The sequence below is a fragment of the Enhydra lutris genome, unplaced genomic scaffold, assembly GCF_002288905.1.
Source record: "Enhydra lutris kenyoni isolate GAN:26980312 unplaced genomic scaffold, ASM228890v2 scaffoldscaffold10, whole genome shotgun sequence".
In the NCBI taxonomy this organism is placed as follows: Eukaryota; Metazoa; Chordata; class Mammalia; order Carnivora; family Mustelidae; genus Enhydra; species Enhydra lutris.
The window spans coordinates 34,087,406-34,100,282 of record NW_019154094.1 but is presented as its reverse complement, the minus strand read 5'-3'; the positions used below and the strand labels follow the sequence as shown (position 1 = coordinate 34,100,282).

General features: G+C 36.5%; 1 protein-coding gene across 1 annotated transcript in view; it reads right to left on the bottom strand.

Annotated features, from left to right (window-relative positions):
- The window catches only part of LOC111144035 (contactin 4), a 704,266-nt gene that overhangs the window by 169,398 nt on the left and 521,991 nt on the right, over window positions 1-12,877 (bottom strand). The window contains exon 6 of the mRNA XM_022498106.1: window positions 12,520-12,717. Coding sequence (XP_022353814.1) covers window positions 12,520-12,717 — 198 coding nt within the window. The remainder of the gene's footprint in view (window positions 1-12,519; window positions 12,718-12,877) is intronic.

Sequence of the window (12,877 nt, the reverse complement as noted above, 5' to 3'; positions counted from 1 at the left end):
AACACGAAGTAAGTGGCTTAAAGAGAAAGAAAGGTATTCTCCTACAGTTCTGGAGGCTAGAAGTCATAAATGAGGGCCATGACAGGGCTCCACAGCCTCTGACACTCTGGTAGAATCGTTCCTTGCCTCTTGCTGGCTTCCACTGGTGGCCATCCATCTTTGGGTGATCCTTGCCGTGCAGCTCCGTCACTCCAGTCTCTATCCCTGTCATCATGTTCTGTGTGTCTTCTTATTGTATTTTTATGATGACATCAGTCATATTGGATTAAGGACCCAGCACCACCCATAATGAATTCATTTGAACTAATTACACCTATAAAGAGCCTATTTTCAGAAAAGGCCATATTCTGAGGTGGGGGTTACATCTTCAACATAGCTTTTTTGGGAGACATGACTCAACCCGTAATATCAGTTAATGGGCATTTATTTAGGTTGCCTCCATTTTTGGCTATAAGGAGTAATGCTTCTAAGAACATTGGCATGCAAGTCTTTGTGTAGAAATGTCTTTCATTTCTCATTTTCCCCGTGATTTTTATGTGGATGACTTTTCCCTTGCTACATGTCTCAGCTCAAATGGCGTCCCTTCAGAGAAGTGTTTTCTTATCACACTATCTCAAATAAGTCCCTATGTTATTCTTTATCCACATCTTATTTCTTCCATGTTAATTACACAATTCATAATCATCTTGTTTATTCATGACTCTAGTATCTGTCATTTCATCCCGATTGTAAAATGCATGAGATTAAGTAATGTGTCTGCCTTTTTCACGTGTACCTCTAGCTTCTATCATTGTTTCTTCACTTACTAGGTACTAAAAAACTACTTCCATATAAATAATGTCATTTTACACATAAAATTCTGGGCCACTCTCAAACAGCATTATTGTTTTCTATCATCTTTATAGCTATTTATAAATGTTATCTTTTTCTTTGTGCTTTCATTTCCTAGAGGAATGGAAATACTTCCGATTTTTTTCTGTAGCCCTCACAAATCCTAGTTCAGTACCAGGCATATGAAAAAAAAAAAAAAAGGTGATCAGTAGAAATTTGTGGAAGGGAGGGAAAAGATGGAGGAATCTTTTCCTGATACTAGTGCCTGATATTATGACACACAGTAGCCATTAAGTAAAATTTACACTTGTTCCCAGGCATGGAAGTCTTTTCTAAAGTATCATCATCATGGGCCCCTGTATGAGTTCACTCGATTATAGTAGGTTTTTTTCTAACATGAGCTCTAGGTTGTTTAGGTGGTTATATGGATGATTTCTGGGTTAATACACACTGATCTATATTTATAGCTTTAGAAATTAAAGTAACAGAGTTAGTAATAATACAGATTGATCTGTATTTATAGCAGTAGTTATAGGACATAAAGATATGGATCAGAGATGGGATGGCATGGTTTTCATGATGTTTAAAGAATTTTCATTATATATAAAGATTGTCCTAGTATTACAGTCATAAAAAATGAAGGAAGCAATTTTCTCCAACTATATTATCAACATTTGGGGGGGGCACCTGCGAACTGTTCCATTTAATTTGGTTACATCTGGCCCAAGCTATATTTTTATTTGACTATTTATTTCATTTTAACTATTTTGGCCTTTACTTTCTACATTAAATTCAAAAACCTATTGCTGCTTTTATTTTTTATGAAACAAAAGTCCCTTTATTTTATTTTATTTATTTATTTATTTATTTTTTTTACAAAAGTCCCTTTAAAACAAGAGTACATTTTTCAAGTCATTCCTTTGACCACCTGTACACTTTTGAACTTAATTGGTCTATAGCTGCTCTGATTTACAGAATGATTAGGCAGAAAGAGAAAGGCTACTGATGGAATTGCTCCAGACATTTTTTCCATCTTCAAACTATTTAAAAGGTGGGAAGACGTAAAGGCCTAGTTGTGTCCACACAACCAAGGTAAGTAGAAATAAAGAGTGCAGGTCATATAGTCAGAATCAACCAGGATATATGATCTCAGTAATATTCCCTTTCTCTTGCATGATTTCATTCATTCATGATACAAATGGTCTACAGAGACAGCTTTTACTTTCAATTTTAGAGACATTTACACCTACAATTTTAAATGTAAAGAAAAATAGAAGTCTCATTTCATGAGAATGTTTGTCAATGTTTTCCATTCTGGAGTAAGAGACCCATCATAACAATAGTGAAAGGTCAGTACTTGAAATTCTACACATTAGAATCCTCAGGAGTCAAAGGCTTAGCCATGTTTTTATTCCAATGGAGTAATTCAGTAAATATTCATGTAACACCAACCCTAAGACATGCACTGTGCCTACCAATGGGAACACAGTGTGGATAACACACACCTGATTGTTACCATTATGACCCCCATATGCTACTCTTTTTCAGGACTTTCATGGTGGCATATGTAGGTAATGATTATTTATCAAATAACCCAAAAAGCTGACTTTCTGAGGAAGACATAACTAGAAATTCCTAGGGATCCCCCCCCCCCAAACCAGTGGTTCTCAAACTTAGAATCACCTGGAGGGCTTAGGTTTCTGATTTAAGAAGTTGAGATAGAGCCCGAGAATGTGCATTTCTAACAACTTCCCATGTGATGTTGAAGCTTCTGGTCCAGGGAGTACACTTTAAGAATTTCTGTAGTAACCATGACATGTCAAGCCAAAGCAAAAAGTACGACACAGTAATACTGTGGTATTATATTGGGAGAGTAGGAGTAATGGAATCTTACTGGGGATGATGCCCGTCAAGATCCTAGACCCTGGATATGACCTTGTGGCAATGACTGCTCCCCTTTTGAAACCTAAAAAAATCATTAACGGGATGCCAATGTTTTTAAGAACATAGAATTTAACAAAATAACTGGCAAATTACATAATATGAAAGAGAAATCAGTCGTACACTATGCTTGTTTAACTACAATTTGCAGAGTGCTGTGTTGGCAGAAAGAGGCCACTTTTCGGAGTTGAATGCCGTGACATTTTGCCAACACCTGCCTTAGTTGGAATCTGTGCTTGCTAAATTAAACCACAGAAGGGACTTTTACCCACTTCCACAGAATGGGATTTTCCACTAAAAAAAATTGCAAAAATCATCTTATGAAAAGTTCCCACATTGACTTTCTTGTGGACTAAGTCATATGATGTGTAGTTCATTAAGCTAAAAATATTTGAAAATACCTCATTAGTCCTACAAATCCCTTTGGCTGAGTTTACACTTTGCTCTTTTAAAAAAGACTTATTTTACTCTCGGTTGAAGGAGACGTTGTGAGGTCTAGGGGACCATCCAAAGAATCCCTTCTACCACTATCCACCCTCCAAAAGATGAATTCCCATTGAGTTTGAGGCCACAACTATCAAAACAATGACCCTTGCCCCCCAGTGCTGAAGAGGAGTAAGGAAGCTGAAGGTTGTATATCATCTCTTAAATGCAGGGTTTTAGAGTATCCTCAGAAATCTGTAGGATGTGAAAATAAACATGTTTTAACTTTAAATCTGAAATCTTTCCTTCCTTCTCAATAACTAAAGTGCAGAGATAATTGAGTTATTCCAGAATGCTATCTCCTATAAAGGGAGAGTGAATGTATCCATGCTTGACTATAACAGTCCTAGTTTACCTGACATGCTGAAGTAATTGGCTAAGTTTCCAGTCTGGGCAGTTAATTATGAGATCATCTTCTTTTAGGTGAAAGAAAGCCAGCTTTCATCTTCCTTTGAGTAAGTACTTTTATGGTCAGTCTACTAAAAAGTTCTTCATATTGCCTTAATATATATTAATTAATTATATATTATATATAATTATATACTAATTAATTATACTATAAATATATAAAATAATTATAATCATTATATATTACATATAATATATTATAAATATAAATAATTATAATAGAAATATAGTTAATATACAATTATATGTTAATTAATTAATAATATACTCTCTCTCTCTCTCCCTCTAATTTGTACATGTTGGTCCTAGTTCAAGTCTATAGAACCATAACAAATCAAGTCTTTTGATGGATAGTCTTCACATATTTAAAGATATTATCATGTTGTCAGAGACTGGTAAAGTTTGACTGTAAAGTGACAGAGAACAAGGATTTTATTCAAGTTTTGTGAGCTATGCAGTCTCTGTTAACTCTGCCATTATAGCTGAAGAGCATCCACAAACAATATGTAAACAAAAGGATATGGCTAGTTTCCAATAAAATTTTATTTACAAAAACAGTGGTGGGCTATATGGCCCATGAGTTCTAGCTGGCTGACCCCTGCCTGGCTTAGAGGAAGTGAGAAAAATAGCAAAGTTTGAGAGGGTTGATAAAATCAACAACTATTAGAGCTAACAAGAGATTTCAGCAAGCTTGCCAAATGTAGACTCACACACAAAAAATAGCATTTCTGTACATCAGCAATAACTAACTAGAGAATGTGATTAAAAATAAGAAACCATTTGCAATAGCAACAAAAATTACAGAGAATTTAGTAATTAACTAAGAATACCCAACATTTCTATGGAGAAAATGTTGAACTTTTTTTTAACACAAAAACAGGCCATAGGCCATACTGGCCTGCAGGAGGGAGTCTAATGATTCCTCCTTTAAACAAATACTGGAAGGCCTGGAATTCTTTTCCTTCCTCAACTCTTGATGGAAGCTTGGGCTGATCCTCAACCAGGCCAGAGTTCCTCCCTTCCAAGGCACAATTATATGCATAATCTCACGGCATCCTTCACTGCTTCTTGTTGGCTCTTATTACAAAAGAAACTTAAATGAACCTGCTTTACTTCTTCACTCTCCCCTAATATGGCCCCACTCTTGCCTCAGGCTGCAGTTATGCTTCTCAGATGAACTGTAATCTGTCATACACAGACATCTGCATTCCTGGTGACAGGTATACAACAGGTACTCAATGAAAATTTGTTGGTTAAATGCATAATCAAATGAATGTCCCAAGTCATCTCTATTTTAGGCTAGACACCTCTGCTTCCCTTATTCATTTCAAATCCCTCTGTCTGTCCAAGTGTTTTCTGGAACTCAATTCAATGATTCTAATAAGAATGAAATTTCAGACCCTTCATTAATTTGGAATTCTCTAAGACTATAGGTTTTCAGGGGCTGGGATCACATCTTTTTATTTCATAATATACCACACACAACCGGTACTTAACAGATGCTTCCTAACTGACTAGCTAAATGACCATCCAAGACCTTTGGCCCCCATGGACCTGAAATGGAACGACTGTGCTAGAGGTCTAAAGCTGACTGCCAAGTTTCTAAGCTTGTCAAGCCTTCAAAATATCCAGAGCCATTAAGATGCTATTAAATCAGATTAGCAATGGCAGTTTAGCAAAATATCTCACATCCTCTAGTCATTTAGATATTCCCCTCATAAAACACGTTTTACACCCACAGATCCTCAACTGTGATGTTGTTGGAAAGTTAAAAACAAGACATGATTGCTGTAACAAAGCCACACAAAAGTTGCAATTAGAAGTGAGAGTAAAATAAAGCAAAATGTTTTGGTATAAACCCTAGATCTTAAGCAACATAAAACTGTGTCTAAATGAAGAATATATTTCCACCCATTGCCAGGCAGAAGTGTCATCCATGCTCATCTAAGTGCTAGGTCATCGATAAAAGGTTGTAGATCAAGTTTACAATCAAAAAAAGATCTTCTTATGAATGAGTTTGTGATCTGATCCCACGAGGTTAATTAAGCGGCCAACAAGTCAAGCTTCTTTGTTTATGAAGACACACAGTGGTTGTTAATACTCACTTGAAGTTCTAATCCAGTTTGGGGCAGTATTAGAAAAGTTTACTATGAACAAGTGACATATCATAATGAAGGATACACTATATTGCATCAACATTATAGAATATTCTACAATATTCCAGTTTTATCCTTTCCATTTTTTAGTCTTTGGTCTTAAATTTGGAACTTTAAGGGGAATGTAGTCTTCTGAGCCACTAATGGTCATAGAGGTGAAGGCTCACAAGTGACCATTTTGATCAAAAGAGTGAATGCACCTGGTCTGGGGCTAGGATTGATTTTTAGCATTGGGAAGAAATCCGAGCCAATGAACGGCATCTGTGGATTAGCACCAGATATTACCTGGCCTGTGTGAATATTGGGATTGGAGTAAGGTAGCGGAGAAGAGTTGCGACTAGAATCCTATAGGATAACTAGATTTAAGCTTAGATCTGACTTATTTCAAATCACACATTTTAATAGCTAAGATAACAGAGAACCAAAGAAATGGCATGATTTTTGTCATGTGAGTTACTGGTAGATCTGAGACTGCAGATTTCATGACTTTTTTTCTTCTTGACTTTTTAGTCCCGTCCCGCCTTCACTGCATCCCAGGTGAGGCCATAGCAAAAAAAGACAAAGTTGGTTGGCACCAATCAGGGACATTTTCTACCCTATGTCCAGCACATCTATTTCTGTCCTCCTTGCTCTGAAACTGCAGGAAGCTGAGGTTATCAGCTAGTCTCTTGTCCACTGTGTTAAAGCTGACTTCAGGTGAGAATGTTAAATGCCTCAGTGCTCACCATGCTCAGCATTTTCATGGCTACATAAAATTAGGCTGAGAAAAATGAGGAAGAACTTAGAAAAATATCACCAATTATTTGGGTTATATATGAGAACATAAATTTTAAATAATTAAGTTTATATTTTAATTTCCAAAGACAATATATCGAGTGTATATAAACATATGTACATTTATACAACATAACCCATATATATATTTATAAATGTATATATAAGAGAAGAGGAGAAACAGGATGAGATTTTGAAAGGCAAAGAGAGGATAAACCCCATTCCCCCGTTCCTTAGTATTTCTTCTATTTAGAGTTCTAATTGGGGATAATATTCAAAAATATTTAATACCCACTATACAAAGCAAGGAGCCATCAGACAGACAGTGACTGTAAATTGCTTAAAATCTGTCTGGGTTCTAATAAGCAAAACAAAGAACTGTCAAACCAATCCCCAGCCAGCCTCAAGGAAAACAGAGGAAAAAGGCAAAGGTCATATAATAACTCCTGCTCAATTATATACCTGTGTATGTAATGTACATAAAACATCCTCATGGACATGACCTCACTTTCCCAAGATTGTAGTCATCTCTGCTAATTATTCTCTTCTTGAGCCATTTTAGATGAGGTCAGGGATAGTGATTAAAGACAGAAGAAATAGCCATTACAACTATCATCTAAATCCATGATTTCTCTTGTACTTAATGCTCTATAGGTAATCTATTACTTTTGTTTATAGAAATTTAGGGACAATTCTTTGATATCTGTGTAGGAAGCTCATAACAGAGCAAGCTCATTATCATTAGTAACCAATAGTTGGCTAATATTGATCCAGAGACTACTTTAGTACCATAAAAATAATTATGATATGCTTTTCTCAAATCTTTTTTCTCCATGGTACTTAAGCAACAGGTATACTTTCCCACAAAAAATTTATATTATTTTTCCAAAGCAGATTTTAAAATATCTAGATAAACTCTGTTATAAAATCCTCTCACATTTGTGTAATAATTCAATTTCATACTTCCTTGAGGTAAATACTACACAGCAATGTAGAGTTATTTAGAAGAACTAATACAAAGAAATTTAAAAATCACAGCAGAAAAGGCAAATCTGTTAATCTAGAGCCCCAAACAACATTTGTGAAACTCAGTTAAGTAGCATGGGGTCGGATCATGGGAATTTGACCCTGATGCTTCCTCACCTTACTCTGCTGGTCTTTAATTCTCTTCTTTCCCAAAGAATAAAGATACAAAGTTGGGTGATTTTTAAGTTCCTTGTAGGGCCATCTGTAAATAACCCTTTTACCAAATGTTTTCCTAAAAACTCAAAATATCTCTAATCATTGTAGAAAAAAAAAGACGACAAAGCAAAGAGAAAAAAAAAAAAGAATTGAACATTTTACCGCTGAAAGTTAAACCCTTCCAAGTTTAACATTGTTAGCATGTTGGAGAGTGGTATTTCCAGCTGACTCTGTCATCATCTACATACATTTTACAAAACAAGGATAATACTATCTATTCACTATGTAATCTGTTTTTTAAAATATAATTTGTTGAGTATATCTAGGTAAGGAGGTTACTGATGTTGCATTTTATTTTGTCACTCTTTTGTAATTTAACCCAGAAGATAAGCCTCTGAGCTAGCTTCCATCATTCTCACTTGATTGCTGGGAAAACTGGAACGAAATGAGGTTACATTGACATCCAAAGTCACACAGCTAATAAGTGGTACAACTGGATTCCACCCTGGGGACCTGGCTCCAAAGTCCTTCAGGCTTACCTCAAACCATCCTGCCCCACATTTCAGTAACAATCTGAGCCCCAGGAAAGGGTAAGGCATGTGAAGAGTGTGTGGGTGGGAAGGGAACATAAAGCACCAAAGTCTTGCCAAACCGTGGTGAGCTAGGGGCAAAGGGTCTCTAGGGTCAGTGGGATAAACATGGGACACATATCACATTTGATGTCTATCAGGACTTGAGTCAACGTTCACTGTTCACTCTTTATGACTCACTGTAACCTTGTGGGCTGGGAACAATGAATCACAGTCCAGAACTGCTTAGCTGGAACTTCAAGGGAATAACCTGAATATTGAGGACATCTAGTTCTTTAAACTACATCTGTGCTTTGCAGGAAAAATGACCAGCCATGATAATTAGTTCATTTCAGGCAATAGACTCTGTTGCCTTGTTTCTTCACATTTTGGAGACAGAAGGGGGATGTGAAATTCTGAAAGAGCTTTGATTAACAAAATGATTGTACAAATTCTATACAACCTTGTATTTATTAGTTTAATATATAGTCTCTAAATACAGGATCATGCAGAATGATCATTTTATGGATTTTATTCTCATAGAGTAGACTTTCACAAGAATGTCATCTTTATTTTGCAATCCCTTCTTGATTTATATTTCCCCTTTTCTCTTACCTCCAGAGAAGAGCTAATTAAATAACCTATTTTGTCCTTAGTAATATAGCTCAAGTATCCATTTTATATACTCCAGCCTAAATGGGAAAGACATATTATGAACTTTCACCATGCAACTCTCATGGAAATTAAGAATAAATGGCATTAATTGCTGAAGAATGAGATCCTTATTCTATTAATTTTGTGATAAAATATTCCAGTAAAAAACATTTGTCATCTTGATGATGATATACTAGACAAGTCAAGATATATCTAAAAGCTAAGCAAAAGGCAAAGTTGCTGGCAACTTGAGGTGTCCGTGATGATTCTGGAGTTCTTGTGTTCCTGAATTTTTGCTCCTTCTAGCAACTCTGGGCAATGTGTCTCCTGGGCTGTGTCTTAGCACTTCATCAATATTTCATTACATTTGTGACTTGACACACCTGAATGGATAATAACACCACTGAACAGACATTTTGGCATAAGTGCATTATAAGCAGAGGTCACAGGGATTTATTTTTAAGTAATTCTGTACACAATGCCAGTGAAGCACACCTTTTGAAAAAGGTTCTTCATCCTTAGATCTGTGAAGAGATAGCATCAATAGCTTTTGAACAAAAATGGTCCTTTGTCTACTTTTCTCTTTAAACTGATAAAATTTTCAGTTTTATTTAATATAATTCAGCTTACTCCAACATATTCATTTAACACATGTCATCTGGCAAGCACGGTGGCTGCTCCCCGGAACAAAGGTAGATGGACCTATGATCCATGCTTGATCACATGTAAGTGTGGGCAAGGTTGGGGAAGAAGGCAAGCTGATAAGCATGTGAATATATCAGATGAGTATTAGGATAGAGAGATGGGACAAGAATCATAAAACAAAATAATTCCTTTTGTTGCCAAGAGAGAAGTCATGCTTTTGGCTTTACCAATAATGACTAAAATAATACTTCAGATTTTCCCTCATAAACCTGTTCAGTGAAACCATTTCAGTAAATGGCATTCCCATAAACCCAGTTGTGACATCAGAAACCCATGTGTCATTCCTGACATTCTCTTCTAACACCTCCCACATCCAGTGCCTCAGCAAGTCCTGGCAGTTTTACCTACACACTGTATCCTCAATACGCCCACTTCTCTATTATCTGCTACTACTCCCTAGTTCAAGCTGCCATCATGTCCCCACTGAATTACTGCAACAGTCTTTTAGTTGGATATCTAGTGTCCACTCTCACTTGTTAGAAGTCCGTTTCTACACAGGAACTAAGCAAACTTTTAAAAAAACACATATCACTCTCTTGAGTAAAATCCTCTCATGGCTTCCCATCGCACTTGAAATAAAATCTGGTCTACATGATCTGGCTGCTGATTCCTTTCTAACCTCAACTCAAAACACCCTTCACTCTGCTCACTGTGCTCCAACCATGCTCACAATCTCTTTTCCTTCTGAACATGACAAGTGGTCTCCCCCTGACCCCAGGCCTCAGGGCCTTTGCATGTGATGCTAATTCAGCCTGCACTGCTCCTCCCTCTGATCATCACAGGGCTGACTTCTTATCATTCAGGTCTCAGCTCACAGGTGACCTCCTCAGAAAGGCTTTCCATGACAATCCTGACTAAAGTAGACATTCACGCCACAGAGCCTCTATTTTATCATACTGGTTTATTTATTACTACCTAGAATAACTGGGCTTTTGTTTTTATTTGTGTTTGTTTTTACCTGTGTCCTCCTAGAGAATAGAAGTGCAATGAGATAGGTACCTATTATTCTTGTTCCCTGGTACCAGGGTAGTATCTGTTACACAGTAAGTATTAAATAAATACATGTGAAATGCAGGAAGGAATAAATAAAGGAATGACTGAAATCTACATTATTTGCTAAAAAATTACATAGCCTGGTGTATGTGCTCAGACCCTCTTCGCAGAGCTGGTTTGTCTGCAAATGCCCTGTTCTGGGAGGTTCAGATTTATAGCCCCACTTGGGTGCTAAGTCCTTTCAGTACAGAAGGGAAGAGGAACACATTTGGAGAGAAATCTGAGTTCCAGGATTGAATTTGCCAATTTGCCAAGTTTTTATTTATAAATTCAGGTAAGAGGTGGCAGAGTGTAACAAAATCAAACAGTGAGTGAGGAGTTAAGATATTAGGCTCTGGAATTAATAGGACATGGGAGCCGAGTGTGAATCTTGAAGCCATTAGTTTTTAGCTAGCTGTGGGGCTTTGGGATTTGCTGTTTAACAAGTCTGAGCCCAGTTCATTCATCTATAAAAAAATAAATAAAAGAGGAAATTCCTTATATAGTTGAAGTTTGAATGAAATAATCCTGATGAAATCCTGACCACCCAGCAAACAGCAAGCTCCCAGGAAATGCTTGTTGTTAATGTTCTTGTCTGACAGTCTCTTCATCTGTGTAATGAGTCTAGTGATTCCTGTTCATAATGGAAGCTTCCAATGTGTACTCGATGGGAAAGGAATTTAGAAAGAGTAGAAACTTAAACATGTACACCATGACTGTTTAAATCATTATGCCAGCCATTTTTGAAAGACCTGAGTATGCCTTTGTTTTCTTTTACTCAGTAAGTATTTATTAAGAAGCATCTATGTTCTAGTTACGGCATGAAGTGCTGGAGATATACTAGTGATCAGGGCACTGCGTGGGCTTCTAAACAGCAAGTTTGTAGTGAGGGAGACAGGTATCACACTGGTAATTGTGATACAGAATGAAGAGTTCTTAGGAACTGTGACATTATAGACATTGCTGGACTTTATCGAGAACACACCTGATGCAGCATAGTGGAGATGGGGTCAGGCAGAGAAGACTTCTTGGAGAAAGTGATATACTTGAAGAAAAGGAAAGGGCCAGTATAAGTCAGTCAAATGAAAGGTTGACACTCAGAGAAGGAAAAGCATTTCAAGAAGAGGGAACAGAATACATAAAAATACTCAGAGTGGGGGAAAGGCATAATGGTACTAGAGTTTGATATGTAATTCAGTAGGATTGTCTTTGAAAAGCACATTGTTATGTCATCTATCTAGATAATTAAGGTGAAATTCATATATTTTCTTGAAATCTTTTCACATGACTGTTGGAAATTAAACCTTATTTCTCAAATAGGCATTGGTATTCCTGTATTTCACTGTAGTGTGAACTATGTCATTAGTATCATTAATCCAGAAGTTATTTGGATAATTTAAAACTTCTTTCCGGACACTAAATACTAAATTACATAGAATTAATTAATGAGCTAGTTGTTCAACCTTCCACTTCATTCTGCCTGTGTTCGTATATTAAGTGAAAAAGAACAAGAAATAGATTCCTTTGTTATTTATACTTACCTAAATCCACATTCCACCCATGTTGAAATTAGCAATTAAACTACTAATTAGTTTTCCAAAATGGATTCATGGGTTTTTTCTTACACAAATGAAGAAAATATAGGTACCAAATGTAAAAAGCATTAAACTTTTCTTAAATTTAATTTAGACAATCAGGGTTTGTGTGCCAATAATGTGACAATTTTCCATATGCAACATGGGACCAGAAAAAAAACCCAGAACAAAATCCCTTAGGAAACTCACCATCATTTCTCAGTATTAGTGGTGTCGGTGGCCCCAGGACCTTGTGGTTTGTCACTGTATTTGTAACCACGCAGGTGTAATTCCCAACATCGGACTTTTCTACTTTGGCAATATATAGATTCCCAGTCTCCTGAGAAACGAAGCGGCGATTATCCTGATAGGAAGGGTATTCATTGAAGATCCAAGCATAGCTCAGCTCTGAAAGCAAAGGAATCATCATTACAAATATGTCTTCTGGCATTGGAATGCTACTGTATTCATGAAAGAAATGGTCAAGTTAGAAATTCATACTGTTGCCCAATGGTCCTTTTTCAGCCTGCTATTACATATAAATAGAAAGTAATCATAATCCCCTAAG